Genomic DNA, 18,812 nt, shown 5'->3' with positions numbered 1-18,812 from the left:
TTCATTTATTTCTAAACACTTTAAGCTTCCCTTTCTGTTGTTAAGGAATATTGGTTATTAAGAGAGAAGTTATCTAGTTTCCAAATATTTTGCTTCTTCAAATACCTTTCTGTTTTTGATTTCTAATTTAATTCCATCTTGAATATATTTGGTATGACTTTACCTTTTGATTTTTAAGAATTGTTTTATGGCCTATAATATGGTCTATATTGGTAACTTTTCTGTTTTTTCTTGAAAATAATTCTTTTCAGTTTTGGTTGAGTATTCAGTTAGGTCTAGTTGGTTTAAGTCTATGTCCTTATTAATTTTTTGTGTCATTATGGATATTGAGAGGGTGGTATTCAGTTCTCTGATTGTAAGTACATATCTATTTCTCATTGTAGCCCTATGTTTTTGTTTAATATATTTTGATTTTTTAATTTTAATATATTTTTTGTTTTCAGGTACATATGTGTTTTGGATTGCTATGTCTTAATTAATTGATCCCTTTATCATTATGCAATTACATGTCTTTTTCACAGGAAACATTCTTTACTCTTAAATATCTCTCTGTCCCTCTGTGTCTCTGTCTCTTTCTTTCTCTCTCTATATATTATATATTGATATATATATCATATGCAATATATTAATATATGATACTTCTATAGCCATTTCTGTTTTCTTTTGACTAGTGTTAGCATATCATTTTCCAAATGTTAATTTGAATTTTATTTGTATGTTTATATTCAGGATAGATTTCTGATAGCATAAAGCTGAATCTTGCTTTTTATTCAATCTGATGATCTCTGCCTTTACATTGGAGGTATTTGGAGGGTTTATATTTATTCCAAGTGGGTTTTAAATCTTTCTTTTACTTTTTTTCTATATTTTCTCTCTATTTTTCTTTCCATTTTTGTCTTTTTGATTACATATTTTTTATGATTCTATTTTTTCTCCATTTTGTCTTGTAATATACAACTCTTTTCTATATTATCTAAGTAGTGGTTTTAGGATTTATATTATACATCTTTAACTTACCACAGTTAACTTTGAAGTGATATTTTATAAATTTATCAATAAGAACCTTAAAGAGTATATGTAATTCACCCTCTTTCAAGCTTTTGTGCTGTTGTTGTCATATATTTAGCATTTACATTTTTATTTTTTGCTTAAAACAGTTGATTCTCACTTAAATAGATTTAAATAATAGGGGAGAAATTTTTAATATTTAATATATTTCAATCCAGTGCTCTTTATTCCTTTATGTAGACCTATATTTCATTTGGCATTATTTTTTTGCAAGAATTTCCTTTAAAATTTTTGTACTACAAATCCAGTATGAATGAATTCTGTCAGCTCTTGTATATCTAAAACTATTTTATTTCTCTTTTGCTTTTGAAAGATACTTTTGCTGGTTAAAGGATTCTTGACTGACACCTTTTTCTTTCACTATATTATGAGGTTGCCTATGCCTTGTATTGTTTAAAGATAAATTTGCTATCATCTTTACCTTTGTTACTCTGAATGAAATGTATTTTTCCACTCTTGCACTATTTGAGATTACAGTGTTGCCCATGAAAAGATTATCAAAATCATTAATTATTAGAGAAGTGTAAGTCAAAACAACAATGGGATATTACCTCATACCTATCAAATGGGCAATTACATAAACATTTTCAAATAAAAAATGCTGGGGAGGGTGTGGAGAAAAGGAGACCTTCATACACTGTTGGTAGGAATGTAAATTGGTACATCCACTATGAAAAACAGCATAAAAATTACTCAAAAAACTGAAAATGGAACTACCCTATGATCCAGCAATTTCACTCCTGGGAATCTGGAAGATGTATCTGGAAGAAAGGGAAACACTAATTTGAAAGGATACATGCGCCCCTATGTTCACAGCAGCACTATTTATAATGGCTAAGATACAAAAGCAACTCAAGTGCCCAGAAAAGAATGAAATTATTCCATTTGCATCAATATGAATAGACCTAGAGAGTATGATGCTTAATGAAAGGACAGACAGTGAAAGATGAATCCTGCATGATATCTCTTATATGCAGAATCTAAAAATAAAAAATAATGCAAATGGATTTATGTGTAAAACATAAATAACTCATAAATATAGAAAACAAAAACCAGTGGTTACCGAAGTGTAGAGTGAAGAGGGGATGGGCAAATTAGGCATATGGGATTAAGAGATACTAACTACTATGTATAAAATAGATAAGCAACAAGGATATATTGTATAGCATAGGCAATTATAGCCACTATCTTGTAATAACTTTTAATAGAGTATAACTTGTAAAAATACTGAATTACTATGCTGTATATCTTAAACTAATATAATATTGTAAATCAACTCTACTTCAATAAAAACATCACACTGTTAATCCCTGTTAGAATTTTTTTTTTTTTGTCTTTTTGTCTTTTGTCTGTTGTTGTTGTTGCTATTTCTTGGGCCGCTCCCACGGCATATGGAGATTCCCAGGCTAGGGGTTGAATCGGAGCTGTAGCCACCGGCCTACACCAGAGCCACAGCAACGCGGGATCCGAGCCACGTCTGCAACCTACACCACAGCTCACGGCAACGCCGGATCGTTAACCCACTGAGCAAGGGCAGGGATCGAACCCGCAACCTCATGGTTCCTAGTCAGATTCGTTAACCACTGCGCCACGACGGGAACTCCTGTTAGAATGTTTTTAATGTAAGATATCATATCTTTCATCTACATAGGTTCAATTTAGGTCTTTTAGAGATTTTTCTTTGTCTTCCCTTACTCTGCATCTTTTTACCTAACTTCTTGAATAAATGGAATATAGTTATACTAATTGTTTTAATGTCTCTTTCTATAAATTGTATCATCTGTTATTTCAGGGCCAGTTTTGATTCATTTCCCTTCCAATAATGGGTTGAATATTTCCCCCTTTTATTTTTTTTTCTACTGTACAGTATGGTGACCAAGTTACACATACATGTACACATAATTTTTCCTCCCATTGTCATGTTCCATAATAAGTGACTAGACATAGTTCCTATTGCTACACAGCAGAATCACGTTGCTAAACCATTCTGAAGGCAATATTCTGCATCTATTAACCCCAAGCTACCAGTCCATCCCACTGGTTTCCGTTTATTTTATGCTCGAGTACTTTTTAGCTTTCATGAATGTAGTGTTCAGTTATGATTTGTGGTTGCCCTGTTTTTTAAGCATGTTAAGCCCTTCCTATATCTGCTTGTTTTTTCCTGATAGTCATATAGGCGCAAACACATCATTAAAATAGAAAAAATAATCTATTTTTTTCTTTTTCTTACTTCTCTTGCCCACATTGTATCATTTTGATATCTTTCTTTTTAACATCTTCTTGTTTAGGTCTGAATTCTTGCTTATTTAAGTGTCTGCTTTCAAATTCTGGTTTCCTCCATCCTAATTCTTCCTATTTTTTTTTTAAATTTAGAGAAGCCCTTTCAGTATTTCTTTTAGAATGGGTTTCATGTTGCTGTACTCTTTTAGCTTTTGTTTGTTAGATAAATCTGTATTTCCCCTTTTATTTTAAATGATATTCTTGCTGGATAGAGTATCTAGGTTGCAGATTTTTTCCTTTCAATGCTTTGAATATATTTTGCCACTCCCTTCTGGCCTGTAGTGCTTTTGTAGCGAAATCAACTGATAGCCTTTTTGGGGTTCCCTTATAATTAACACTTTGCTTTTCTCTTGCTACCTTTAGAATCCTCTCTTTACCTTTTGCCATTTTTATTACAATATGTCTTGGTGTGGGCCTGTTTGAGTTCAACTTGTTTGGGGCTCTCTGTGCTTCCTTTACCTTGATATCAGTATCCTTTAGATTTGGAAAGTTTTCAGCCATAATTTCTTCAAATATATTTTCAATCCCCCTTTCTTTTTTTCTCCCTCTGGAATTCCTATTATATATAGGTTTGCCTGCTTTATATTATCCCATAGGTCTCTTATATTGCTTTCATGTTTTTTTTTTATTTGGTTTTCTGTCTGCTGTAATATTTGTGTGATTTCCATTATTCTATCTTCTATGTCACTAATTCATTCCTCTGCATAATGCATTCTGGTCTTTATTTTCTTTAGCTTAGTTTATATCTCTGCAAGTGAATTTTCTAGTTCTTCTTGACTCCTCCTTATATTTCTAGCTCCTTTCTGAGGGAATCTGCATTACTGTTCATATCCTCTCTTAATTTCTTCAGCATTTTCACTAACTCCCTTTTTGAACTCAAAGTCTGTCAGATTGCAGAGGTCCTTTTCATTTTTGACTGCTTTAGGTGAATTCGCCTGTTGCTTTAACTTGGAATGGTTTCTGATCTTTTTCATCTTGTTTGTGTTTTTCTTTTTCTGTGAATTTGGGGAAGCCAAACTGTAGTCTTGTAAGGCTATTTCTATGCAAGGATATCCCTTTGTATTTTTTGGGGGGGGTTATTTATTTTTGGTGTGGGAGTTTGAATCTTTGCTGTCTCTTCCGTGTGAGCAGGCTATTGTTCCCATGATACTCAGTGTGTTTACAGGGAGAAGGAGGCAATGGGTAGCTCTGTCAGTCAGAGCCTGTTTGCTGGGCTCTCAACAGAAGCAAAGACATTCAGGAAGGTGGCACAGGCTACTCCTATTTACTGGGACCTTGAAAGTGGTAATGAGCTCTGGGAGGATCTGCAAGGTGACTAGAGCATTTGGCAGTAGCAGCAGCAGGGTATGTGAGTTCCCAGGAGGCTGAGAGCAACAATAGCTTGTGTTGGATTGCAATTCCCTCCTCTGAGGTGATTTTCCAATCACTGCAGGTGGTACCTTTTTCAGGGACCCCTAGTGGGAGTGGGCCATGACCATCTCTAGCATTAGTGATAACTGCAGTACTTTGCCTCTGCTACCCGTAGACCATGAATGAAGTGATCTGTCTCACTCAGCCCACATAGGAGGTGCTTGCTGCACAGGCTGTTCCTAGTTGCAGGGTCCTGGAAGTAACAGAGAACTGGCATATGGGTACTGCCCTGAAAATTCAGCAGTGGAATCAGCAGGGCTGGTGTGTTCCCAAGGGTTCAAGAGTACCAACAGGTGGTATTTGGTCACAATCCCCTCCTCTGTGATGCCTTTGATGTGACTGGGGCTGCAAGTGGTGCCTGCTCACCAACCCCTAGTTGTGTTGGCCACTGCCACCTCTGGAGCCAGAGATAATGGCAGTGGTTTGCCCCTGCCACCTGTAAATCATGCAAGAAGCACCTCATCCTGCTTAGCTCCCACAGGATGTGCCGCACAAGGTGCTCTTAGTTGCAAGTTTCTGGGACGAGACAGTGATCAAGCATCTGGGCACTGCCCAGAATGTTTGGCCGTGGCAGCTGCAGGGCAGGTGTACTCCCAGGGGAGCGAGAGCAACATCGGGTGGTGTTCTGTTGTAGTATCCTTCTCTGTGATGCCCTCTGAAGTGGGGATACAAGTGATTTTTGTTCAGATAGCCTCATCAGCAGTGGGCCACACCCACCTCTGGATTCAGGGTTAATTGCCATGGTTTGCCTCTGCCATCCACAGGTCCGGCCTGCAATGGGCTAGCAAGTGGCTTCCTGCTGCTGGAGACACCTGGTCCATAGCAGGCTAGAAAGTGGCTTCTGGCCGTGGGGGGCTGTGGCTGAGATTCCAAGTCCAGTGTGGGCTTGTGAGTGGCTTCCAGCAGTTGGAGAGGCCCAGTCTGCAGTGGGCCAGAGAATGGCTTCTGGCCACGGGGGGGAAGAGGGGGCTGCACCAGGGACATTATGCCTTCTGAGAGCCCATGGGCACACATACATTGGGTCCCAAGGAGTTTCCTATGGCGTGACACACCTCCTACTCTCATCCTCCCTAACAATTGTGCCTTGCCTTTCCTGAGGTTCTGGACCTTCTCCCGGGTTTCCTCTGCAGTGGCTTTCCATGCCCCAGCCCTTAGCTTACTGCTCCTCCTGCCAGTGGCACACTGCTCCTTAGCCCCTTGGGCTGTCTCCGCACTGCCAACCCCAGCCCATTCCCAGGGACTGACCTCCAGAGCCTAAGTCTCAGCACACAGCCCCCGACTGAACATCTCAGGCTGTGGTGTCTGTGCCAGTGGTTCAGGTGATGTGTGCATCTCTCACTCTGCTTTTCCATTCTCAGACCTGCTGCTCCACTTTTCTCAGTGTCTTTGAGGTCCCTCCAACTCGGCTGATCTTTCTGTCAGTTAGGTGGCTTCCCAGGGTGTTGATTCCTTTTTTCCTTCCCAGCTCCCTCTCAGGAATGCTAGTTCCATTCTGATTACTTTTCCCTCTCTCTCTTTATTTTCTTTTGTTTTACTCAGTTATGTCAAGAGTTTCTTGCCCTTTTTGGAGGTATAATTTTTTCCTGCCAGCATCAGTTGGTGATGTGTGTGACTCATTTTATATGTAGATGTGTTTTTTTGATGTATTTGTGGGAGAGGGTGAGAGTGACCTCTTACTCTTCCACCATCTTGTCTGCACCTCTCTGCATTGAATTTTGTTTCTCTACACGCTTTGTAATATTTTATTGGATGCCAGACATTGTTAATTTTAACTTGTTAAACAATAGCATTTTTTTATTCCGAGAAGTATACTTAAGTTTTGTTCTGATAAGCAGTGAAAATATTTGGAAATTGATCCTTTTAAGTCTTGTTTTTAAAATTTGCTAAGTAGAACTAAAACAATTTAGGATTTTTTTTCCCTCTAATGGGGCCAAATCCCTTTGAGTATTCTACTTCATTACAAGTAATTATGAAGTTTTAGTATCTAGCTTTTAGGCATAAGCACTATTCCCAACCTTTTGAAATTCAGTGTATTTTCATCTTTAACCATTTTTGATAACTACTTTCCTCCATGGCCCCATCACAAGCCTCAGGTAGTTTATTCATATGTGTGTTCTGATCACTACATAGTTGAATAGTTAAAGGGGACTCTCTGCAGATCTCTGGAACTCTCTTTGTGCACTCCTTTCTGGCCCTTTGCTCTGTGAACTCTAGATATATTGACCCCTCTGGATTCCCAATACTGTTTTTTAACTTGATGAGACCCTTGGGTTACTCCTTTCTGGGCTGCAGCCTAGAAACTTACTCTAGGTGGTAAACTCAGTCAATTGTAGACTCTGCCTTATTTGTTCATTTGTTCCCATTTCTTAGGAACCATTGTTCTTTGTTATCTGATGTTAGTGACTTGTGAACAATTAGTGTATATACAATATATATACACCAATATATAATATTATATTGTATATATTATGTACTAATATTATATATATTATGTATTATATATAATAATATATCATATATATTACACAATAATATTATATATGTGCATAGAATACATAATCTTAAATAGTTATTTATTATGGGAGTGTAAATCTATTCTCTGTTTAAGCATTTGTAATTAGTTTGATACCTTCAAGTCTTGTTTTTATGTATCTCTTTTTAAAAATCCTATTGGTAATTTTTCTTCTTCTCTTTCTTCCCTGCCTCTATCCAGCATTTCTGTTCACACCATTAGACCCAAAACCAATTTTAAGTACAGTATACTATAGAAGAACCAACTATAGAATTTTTTATAATTCTAAAAAGATTTAAAATACATTTTAAGGTAGAACTATAGATCTTAGGGCCAGACATGGAAATCTATAGACATAGAGCCTCCTTGGGACCCACAAGTATAATATTTAGGAACAGATTCCTAGTAATCCTTAAAAAAGATAATCTTGCTTACCATTCTGACATTTTGCAATACAGAGGAGGTGGGACATTCCTGAGAATGCTTGTTGTGTGATTGAAGGATCAGTATGGGAACACAAAAGAGACAGTTCTGCTGCCAAGACACCCAAACATGGAGCATCCACACTTGCCTAATGAAAAAACAAAGAAGAAAAATGCATTTGTTATGGATAATCAATGTTAAATTTTGTGCCTGAGCCTCTAATACTTGCACATCTATATCTATAGCTAATTTATATCTATCCATCTATATTTCAGACTATGATTAGAGTTGAGCTTCAGAGTTCACAAAATTTGTATTAAAATCCTATCTGTTACTGAGCCACAACTTTTTCATCTTGAAATGCATATAACAAATGCTACGCTGTAACAGTTACTGGTGGGCTAAGGGTGTAGCCCTTATGCCAAAAATAAATTTCCTAGCAATAGTTAGTTTATATTCCATACATTAGGTAGCTAGTCGTAGGTAGCAAATTCCTAGGTAAGGCACGTGGATATCCAAAAACTTTCATACTTCCTTCTCCGTATATGAAATACTTCAGATCACTCTCTAAGTCACTGGAGAAATGTTACTTTTCTTCCTAGATTTTCTCTTTTTCTTCCAGGGAAATTGATTTTTTAAGACTCAGAATATTTATTTATTTATTTTTTATAATAATTTTTAGTTTTTCCATTATAGCTTATTTACACTCTAGAATATTTATTTCTGATGTCAAATGTACTAACAGAACATTTATTATCTACTTCCCCAAATTACATGATGCATAGGCTTTTCAATTATTTAGAAATTCACCTTGACTGTTCTTTTTTTTTTGCCATATTAAATGCAGATATGGGGGGGATAGATACATAAAATAAGAGAAATGGTAAAAAAAAATTGATTTTGTGAAGGTATGAGTACCATTGCCAATTCTTTTAAATGAAAAGGACTCTGGCCATCAGTAGGTTTGTTAAACTAGTGGGCCTACAGAATCTTTTTGTCTTCAAGTATTCTAGATAGATACTTTGATGTTTGGAGTAAAGTTTGGCAGTAAAAGTTAAGGTCCAAGTCAACCTTCTAGGGAGATCCTAATGCCTGCTTCTCCTCTCTATTTCTCTCATGTACCCTTATCCTTGCTTGACCCACTCGCATATCTCTGTGCATCCATCTCAATCTTATATACATACATGGATTTATTCCTAAAGAAGAATGTGAGGTGTCAGGTAACCTGGGTTATAGACCAAGGGTGTAAGCCAATTGTATACTGAGAGTGATGGTCTCTGTAGAAGAAGGGAAGATAACCTCTTGCTTCTGTGGATGTCTTCCTTGCATTCTTTTAGATCTAGTCTTTGTAAGGCTACCTGGGGCTCCCCCTATTTTAATAGTCCTATGATTTAATAGAATCTAGAATCAGAGAGTAGAGGTTACTGTTCTCTCTAGACCCTAGGGAGAAATGTTTTATTTTTCTCTGGAGAGTCTCTTCTTTGGGTTTATATTCCAAGTTTCTTTATAGCCTTTTGTGTCTACTTCCTTTCATCTAGTATAAAGTTTTCAACTTTCAGTGATGTTATAGTATATAGCAGACTTCATTTCCTTTTTTTTTGACTGAGTAATACTTCACATTGTTTGAATATACCACATTATATTTGTCCATTCATTCATTAATTGACATTTGGGATTTTTCTAATTTTTGGTATTGTGAATTGTGTTGCTATGAACATTGGAATGTGTGTGTGTGTGTGTGTGTGTGTGTGTGTGTGTGGTCGATCAATAGATTAATCCTAGAATTGAAAATCAATACTATGGTCTCATAAATCATGACTAAGTAAAATTGTCCAGGGCATTGGCCATACTCCCTTTTAGTTATATTTCCTTTTGGCATATAAATATGTCTTTTCCACTGCTTTTTCGACTAAATTCTCAACTGTGCCCTAAATTATCTAGTTTTGGTAATCATTTTTGTTCACTTTATTGAACTGGAGATATCTCTTATATTCAGAAGTTTTTCCTCAAATGTCTCAAAAATATTGGTTGTCTAGTCATTTAATAATTGGATACCACTGGTGGGATTTGTGTGTGTGAAAAATGTCTATCAACTGTTAGGCTTGGCTTTAGAGTAGTCGGGGGGGAAGCTGGTGTCATGCTGAAGTATATCTAAGCAACAGAATCAAGGTGATTTTCTAAGGAAATTTACAACTTTTTTAGAGAAAAAAAAGGTCCTCACATTTTGCCCGCTAATGGACTCACATCTCTGTGGAATATAGTGTGTGTGTAGAGGGGGATGGGAGGCAACATAGATTCTTCTGTATAAACTTTCAATGAGTCTTTTCAGTGAATGCTTATGTCTTCAGCTTTCCTCTGCCTCCTATACTTCATCATTACTTGGATTTCCATAGCTCCAGACTTTTCAGGGTTCCATAGGACAAACTGCCTCCCTTTTCAGCTGTCTCCCATCCGAGTGTTCATGTGCTCCTGCCTTTCAGCTTTCTCTGCCAGACTTTATAAGTTGCCATCTTCTATTTCCTCTGTCATCCAGAAGTTTCCTGATATTGATAGCCCATTGATACCTTGTCACTAGTTCTCATTGTTGCCGTGATATTATACATTTAACAAATTTTATTACTATCATTTGGGGAGGGAGAGGAGATAGACATCTGTTATCTTCGACTAGGAATCTTCCACCTGCATTTATATGCTGATGTGCCAAAGGAACAAACCCAGGAAAAAAATCTCTGTTAATGATATACTGTGACAGGTTTAGCTTACATTTCTTCACCTGTTCGAAAATTAATAGTTTAATTGAAAGGACAAATATACTTTGACTGTATTTCTGATAGAATACAAATGAAAGGACAGGGGCCTCTGAGAGACTGGAAGAGAGAGGCCAGGTAATTTATGAAGAAAAAAATCATTATCCAGTGAATAGAAAATACCTGAGAGGACAATAGGTTAGGTAGAGAATGGGAGAAGAAGTTTTTGCTTATTATTTATAGTATGTCAGATATAGAGATACAGAGAGGGTGCCTGTAGGAAGTTTAGCTTTTAATACGTTAATATTTTTTTAATTGTTTTAAGTATTTTCCCTAAACCTACATTAATTTCAAAGAATTAATTATCTTTAGAAGACATTATTTTTTTTAATTTTATTTATTTATTTATTTTTTCCACGGTACAGCATGGAGACCAAGTTACACATACATGTATACATAATTTTCCCTCCCATTGTTGTGTTGTGATGTATTTAGACATAGTTCTCAGTGCTACACAGCAGGATCTCATTGCAAATCCACTCCAAGAGCAATAGTTTGGATCCATTAACCACAAGTTCCCAATTTCTCTCACTCCCTTCCCCGTCCCCCTTGACAACCACAAGTCTATTCCCCAAGTCTATGATTTCCTTTTCCGTGAGAAGGTTCATTTCTGCTGTATCTTAGATTCCAGATATAAGTGATATCATATGGCATTGATCTTTCTCTTTCTTAATTACTTCACTCAGTACGAGAGTCTCTAGTTCCATCCATGTTGCTGCAAATGGCATTATGTCATTCTTTTTTATGGCTGAGTAGTATCCCATTGTGTATATATACAACATCTTCCTAATCCAATCATCTGTCAATGGACATTTGGGTTGTTTCCATGTCTTGGCTATTGTGAATAGAGCTGCAATGAACATGTGGGTGCGTGTGACTTTTTTAAGGAAGGATTTGTCCAGATATATGTCCAAGAGTGGGACTGCTGGGTCATATGGTAGCCCTCTTTATGGATTTCTAAGGTATCTCCAAACTATTCTCCATAGTGGCTGTACCAGTTTACATTCCCACCAACAGTGCAGGAGGGTTCCCTTTTCTCCACAGCCCCTCCAGCACTTGTTATTTGTGGATTTATTAATGATGACCATTCTGACTGGTGTGAGGTGGTATCTCATGGTAGTTTTGATTTGCATTTCTCTAATAAGCAGTGATTTGGAACTTTTTCTTCAAGTGTTTGGTGGCCATCTGTATATCTTCCTTGGAGAAATGTCTATTCAGGCCTTTTGCCCATGTTTCCACTGGGTTGTTGGCTTTTTTGTTGTTGCATTGTATAAGTTTCTTGCATATTCTGGACATTAAGCCCTTGTCAGTTGCATCATTGGAAACTATTTTCTCCGATTCTGAAAGTTGTCTTTTTGTTTTCATTTCCTTTGCTGTGCAAAAGCTTGTCAGTTTGATTGGGTCTTATTGGTTTATTTTTGTTTTTATTTATGTTGCTTTGGGAGACTGACCTGAGAAAACATTTGTAAGGTTGACGTCAGAGAATGTTTTGCCTATGTTCCCTTCCAGGGGTTTGATGGTGTCTTGTCTTATATTTAAGGCTTTCAGCCATTTTGAGTTTTATTTTTGTGCACGGTGTGAGGGTGTGTTCTAGTTTCATTGATTTGCCTGCAGCTGTCCAGGTTTCCCAGCAATGCTTGCTGAATAGACTTTCTTTTTCCCATTTTATGTTCTTGCCTCCTTTGTCAAAGATGAGTTGACCACAGGGGTCAGGGTTTATTTCTGGGTTCTCTATTCTGTTCCATTGGTCTGTCTGTCTGTTTTGGTACCAGTAGCACACTGTCTTGATGACTGTGGCTTTGCAATATTTCCTGAAGTCTGGGAGAGTTATGCCTCCTGCTTGGATTTTGTTCCTCAGGATGGCCTTGGCAATTCTGGATCTTTTGTGGTTCCATACATGGTTTTGGATTGCTTGTTCCAGTTCTGTGAAAAATGTCCTGGGTAATTTGTTGGGGATTGCATTGAATCTGGAGATTGCTTTGGGCAGTATGGCCATTTTTACAATATTGATTTTTCCAACCCAGGAGCATGGAGTATCTTTCCATTTCTTTACATCTTCTTTAATTTCCTTGATTCATGTTTTATAGTTCTCAGCATATAAGTCTTTCACCTCCTTGGTCAAGTGTGTACCCAGGTATTTGATTTTTGGGGTGCACTTTTAAAAGGCATTGTATTTTTGTATTCCTTTTCTAATATTTCCTTGTTAGTATACAGAAATCAAAAACTGCTTTCCGAATGTTAATCTGATGTCCTGCTACTTTGCTGAATTGGTTGAACAGTTCAAGCATTTGTTGGGCTCAGTCCTTAGGGTTTTCTATGATAGGTTCATGTCATCTGCATACAGTGACAGTTTTACCTCTTCTCTCCCTATTTGGATGCCTTTTATTTCTTTTGTTTGTCGATGGCTGTAGCTAGGACTTCCAGTACTATGTTGAATAGCAGCGGTGAGAGTGGGCATCCCTGCCTTGTTCCAGATTTTAGTGGGAAGGCTCTCATCTTTTCTCCATTGAGTGTTGTACTTGCTCTGGGTTTGTCATAAGTGGCTTTGATTATGCTAAGGTATGTTCCCTCTGTATCCCCTTTGGTAAGAGTTTTGATCATGAATGGATGTTGGACTTTGCCAAATGCTTTTTCTGCATCTGTTGAGGTGATCATGTGGATTTTGACTTTTCTTCTGTGAATGTGGTGTATGACGTTGATTGATTTGCGTATGTTGAACCATCCTTTTGCACCTGGGATGAATCCCACGTGGTCGTGGTGTATGATCTTTTTGATATGTTGTTGGATTTGGTTGGCTAAACTGTTGTTGAGAATTTTTGCCTCTATATTCATCAAAGATATTGGCTGATAGTTTTCTTTTTTGGTGGTGTCTTTGTCTGGTTTTGGAATTGGGGCGATGGTGGCGTCATAGAATGCCTTTGAAGGAGTGTTCCTTCTTCTTCAACCTTTTGAAAAAGTTTAAGGAGGATGGGCACCAGATCCTCTATGTATGCCTGGTAGACTTCGCCTGTGAAGCCATCTGGTCCTGGACTTTTATTTGTAGGGGGTGTTTTTATGACATATTCAATTGCATTTCTAGTGATTGGTCTGTTCAGTTGGTCTGTTTCTTCTTGATTCTGTTTTGGCAGGCTGTAAGTCTCTAGAAAGTTGTCCATTTCTTCTAGGTTGCCAAATTTGTTAGCATGTAAATTGTTCATAGTATTTTCTCATGGTTTTTTGTATTTCTGCAGTATCCGTTTGTGACTTCTCCTTTTTTGTTTCTTATTTTGTATATTTGGGTTTTTTCTCTCCTCTTCTTGGTGAGTCTAGCCAGAGGTTTGTCAATTTTGTTTACCTTTTCAAAGAACAAGCTCTTGGTTTTATTGATTTTCTCTATTGGTTTTTGAATCTCTATTTTATTGATTTCCTCTTTGATCTTTATGATTTCCTACCTTCTGCTGACTTGAGGTTTTTCTTGTTCTTCTTTTTCTAATTCATTTAGGTGGTGGGTTAAGTTGTCGACTCGAGATTTTTTTGTCTATTTTGAGGAAGGCCTGTGTTGCTATCAACTTCCCTCTGAGCACTGCTTTTGTGGCATCCCATAGATTTTGAGTGGTTGTGTCTTCATTACCATTTGCCTCGAGGTATTTTTTAATTTCCTTCTTGATTTCCTCATTGACCCACTGCATTTTTTTAGTAGCATGTTGTTTAGTCTCCATATAGTGTGTTTTCTCTCATTTCTTTTCCTGTGGTTGATTTCTAGCTTCATACCACTGTGGTCAGAGAAGATACTTGAAATAATTTCTATTCTCCTAAATTTGTTGAGGTTAGCTTTGTGCCCCACTATGTGATCAATTCTTGAGAATGTTGCACATGCACTTGAGAAGAATGTGCATTCTGATTTTTTTTGGATATGTGTCCTGAAGATGCTAAGACATTATTTAAAGAGAAAGATAACTTAGTAAATTTTTAGGCTTGCATGACTGTGATAAGATATTTGAGGCTAATTCTTAGTTTCCTGCCTTCTAAATAATGTCAGTGTGCTTCCACCTGGTGGTATTTAGCAAACACTGCAGATCAGAGTAATAAGGTATCCACTTGGTTTCTCAAACAAGCCTCAGTTATACTTTAGGAACTCTCAACAATTTATGAAACCCTCCTGCTGTATGTGTAAATTTACATATATTTTCTTTTCCGTTTGTGGGGTGGGTTGTGTGCAAGGGAGAATGAATTTTATGGTTGTAATTTAATGAGTGATAGACGATGAACCCCCCAAATATCTTAATCACTACCTGAGTGGAATTGACTGGAAGTTATAAATATATATATATATATATATATATAGATAGAAAAACAGATAGATAGATTATATATAACACATACATAATATATATATAGTATATACATATACACTAAGTATATAAATTAATAGTTATATATATTGAAATGCAAAGAGAAGCATATGAATAGTCACCATCAATTACTTTCTGATTGCATAAACCATGTTCGGAACTATGCAGAAAACATATGGAGTGATGCATTACACTTAATCTCAAGCCTCACTTTCAAAGTTTTCTGTGTCCATTTGAATATACAGCCCAAACCATCTGAGAAATAGAAAGAAACTGCCTTCCAAGGCCAAAGAACCAGAATATTTAAACAAGATGCTCAGTCTTTATTTGAACACTGAGATAGGGAGTCAGCATGATGCAAAGAACATCATGGGCTATATTTCCCCATTAAGTGAGTTTTATTATAGTATAAAGCTGATTTTAAATAAAATAATAAAATTTCAGCTATGTTATAAGGCCGATCTAGGATTTTTGTCTCCTTAAGTCTAGAGACCATACAATTAATAGAAATGGATACATAAAGGTAATGTCACAAATGCATATTACTGATCCACCATAATTCTGAATTCCTGAACGGATTTAAGCAACCAGTTTCACAATTAGGAGCGTATTTTTGAAAAATCACAGTGAAGGATGAGTTGTGAAGCAAAGACTGAAAACACAGTATCCATAGGAGATAAAAGTGTTCAGAGATAGTCTGAGGCTTCTTAAAAGATGGGAAATGATATCATTCAAAATACATAAAACCTCAGCTATAATTGGCAGTTATGAGGCACCCATTTGTTCTCCATCTGAAGGACAACAGTTAAAAAAAAATCTGATAATATCCAGGTGTTTGTGAAGGCCTGGGGAAATGGGCACCTTAATATTTACAGGAATGCAAACTGAAGGACAACTCTGTGTTACTAAAGTCTAAATTCTTCATACATTTTTGTCTATTATTTTCTTAGCATTTCTAAGTATATAGTCTCATGCTTACAGAAAAAAATGACACTTTTTGTATTGCTTGAAATAAAAGAACCCTAAATATACCTCAATATTCATTCAACTAAAAAATAGTTAAGTGCTTTCTGTTTGGTTTCCTTTGCTGTGCAAAAGCTTGTCAGTTTAATTAGGTCCCATGGGTTTATTTTTGCTCTTATTTCTATTGCTTTGGGAGACTGACCTAAGAAAACATTTGTAAGGTTGATGTCAGAGAGTGTTTTGCCTATGTTCTCTTCTAGGAGTTTGATGGTGTCCTGTCGTATATTTAAGTCTTTCAGCCATTTTGAGTTTATTTTTGTGCATGGTGTGAGGGTGTGTTCTAGTTTCTTTGCTTTGCATGCAGCTGTCCAAGTTTCCCAGCAATGCTTGCTGAATAGACTTTCTTTTTCCCATTTTATGTTCTTGCCTCCCTTGTCAAAGATTAACTGACCATAGGTGTCAGGGTTTATTTCCGGAATCTGTATTCTGTTCCATTGTTCTGTCTGTTGTGATGACTGTGGATTTGTAATATTTTTTGAAGTCTGGGAGAGTTATGCCTCCTGCTTGGTTTTTGTTTCTCAGGATTGCTTTGGCGATTCTGGGTCTTATGTGGTTCCATGTAAATGTTTGGATTGTTTGTTCTAGTTCTGTGAAAAATGTCCTGTGTCATTTCATAGGGATTGCATTGAATCTGTAGATTGCTTTGGGTAGTATGGCCATTTTTTAATATTGATATTTCCAATCCAGGAACATGGAATATCTTTCCATTTCTTTACATGTTCTTTGATTTCTTTGATTAAAGTTTTATAGTTCTCGGCATATAGGTCCTTTACCTCTTTGGTCAGGTGTATTCCGAGGTAAACTTTCAGAATGGGAGAAAATAGTTTCAAATGATGCAACCGACAAGGGCTTAATCTCTCGAATATATAAACAACTTATACAACCCACAGCAAAAAAGCCAATCAATCAATGGAAAAATGGGCAAAAGACCTGAATAGACATTTCTCCAAGGAAGATATACAGATGGCCACCAAACGCATGAAAAAATGCTCAACATCGCTGATTATAAGAGAAATGCAAATCAAAACTACCATGAGATACCACCTCACACCAGTCAGAATGGTCATCATTAATAAATCCACAAATAACAAGTGCTGGAGGGGCTGTGGAGAAAAGGGAACCCTCCTGCACTGTTGGTGGGAATGTAAACTGGTACAGCCACTATGGAGAACAGTTTGGAGATAACCTTAGTAATCTATACATAGAACTTCCATATGACCCCACCATTCCACTCTTGGGCATATATCCAGACAAAACTCTACTTAAAAGAGACACATGCACCCACATGTTCATTGCAGCACTATTCACAATAGCCAGGACATGGAAACAACCCAAATGTCCATCAACAGAGGATTCGATTCGGAAGAAGTGGTATATATACACAATGGAATACTACTCAGCCATTAAAAAGAATGACCTAATGCCATTTGCAGCAACATGGATGGAACTAGAGAATCTCATCCTGAGTGAAATGAGCCAGAAGGACAAAGACAAATACCATATGATATCACTTATAACTGGAATCTAATATCCAGCACAAATGAACATCTCCTCAGAAAAGAAAATCATGGACTTGGAGAAAAGACTTGTGGTTGCCTGATGGGAGGGGGAGGGAGTGGGAGGGATTGGGTGCTTGGGCTTATCAGACACAATTTAGAATAGATTTACAAGCAGATCCTGCTGAGTATCATTGAGAACTTTGTCTAGATACTCATGTTGCAACAGAACAAAGGGTGGGGAAAAAATGTAATTGTAATGTATACATGTAAGGATAACTTGATCCCCTTGCTGTACACTGGGAAAATAAAAAAATATATATTAAAAAATATAAAAAAAATAAAAAAAATTTCATGACCACAAAAAAAAATAGTCAAGTGGATCATAATACATCAAAACTGTAAGCTATAAGCTGTAGTTAAAAGAATGAAGTAAATCTGTGAAAATATCTGTAGGATATCTATGTTCAGTGAAAAAAGAATATTGCAGACCTTATGTAAATTTGTAAATTTAGTAAAGAAAAACTAAGTAACAAACCTATATATCTCTACTGTGCATGTATATTTGCATGTGTACAGAGCTGTTTGGCAGGACACCTCACACAGACATGGTTGGGGAGGAGGTTGGGGTGGAGAAGAAGTTGGTGTGGAGAGAAGGTGGGGTGGTGAGGGTAGTAAAGAATTTTTCTATGTCTTTAGCATGTTTAAGATGAAATTCTCAAGAGTTACTTGTGTACATTTAAAATAAATAAATGGTTAAAATATTTTAAGAAAAATAGCAATAAGGAAAGCAAGAATGGAAGAATTTGTAAGTTTTTAAAAAACACTGACTGTGATCCATAGAGGAAAATCCAGAGAGTCAGCAAAAGTCTAGTTTTGACATACTCACACTGTTTGTGTAAAGCATAAAGGGTCTTAATCGGTTGTTTGAGAAACTCTACTCTCACTGACATAAAGTCACTGGGATATTGACTCCTTTTCTAGTATTCAAATCCCGTAGCATAATAACACCAGTAAGCATCTAACACTTTAAAGACCTAAGCCTCAGAAAGCAGCACTGTAGAAATGCAGTCTTCAGAAACAGGTGGCATGATAACTCTGTGACTTACATATCCCCTGACTTTCCTGGATGCAAAACTTAGCACTCTGTTGATGATAGTCACGACTCTGTCCTGCATGTACAGACTATCTTCATTCATCCACACAGCCATTTCCTGTAGAGAATGCAAAAACCATCATAGAACCATACTGTTTCCATTTCCACAAGTCCCCTTCTTCTGGTTTACACTTTCACCAAGTCAAGATTCCCTATGGTCTCCCAGTGGTTTCAAATTTAACCTTATTTGTTTAAAAATATAACAATAGGCTGGTATGTTACTATCTAGTATAGTATATCACCTACCATAATAACTATACTGGGATTTTATTTTATTTTATTTTATCCAACTAGTATTTCCTAATA

The 18,812-nt window shown here is 36.7% G+C and overlaps 1 protein-coding gene across 1 annotated transcript in view; it reads right to left on the bottom strand.

The window, feature by feature from the left end:
- Positions 1 to 18,812, bottom strand: part of MROH9 (maestro heat like repeat family member 9) — a 106,893-nt gene that overhangs the window by 76,556 nt on the left and 11,525 nt on the right. The window contains exons 6-7 of the mRNA XM_021063956.1: positions 18,460 to 18,564; positions 7,706 to 7,841 (exon numbers count right to left, since the gene is read on the bottom strand). Of these exons, the coding sequence (XP_020919615.1) occupies positions 7,706 to 7,841; positions 18,460 to 18,564 (241 nt within the window). The remainder of the gene's footprint in view (positions 1 to 7,705; positions 7,842 to 18,459; positions 18,565 to 18,812) is intronic.

Source organism: Sus scrofa, chromosome 9 (assembly GCF_000003025.6).
Source record: "Sus scrofa isolate TJ Tabasco breed Duroc chromosome 9, Sscrofa11.1, whole genome shotgun sequence".
Taxonomy (NCBI): domain Eukaryota; kingdom Metazoa; phylum Chordata; class Mammalia; order Artiodactyla; family Suidae; genus Sus; species Sus scrofa.
The sequence above is the reverse complement of the archived record's forward strand: the minus strand, read 5'-3'. Positions and strand labels throughout refer to the sequence as shown.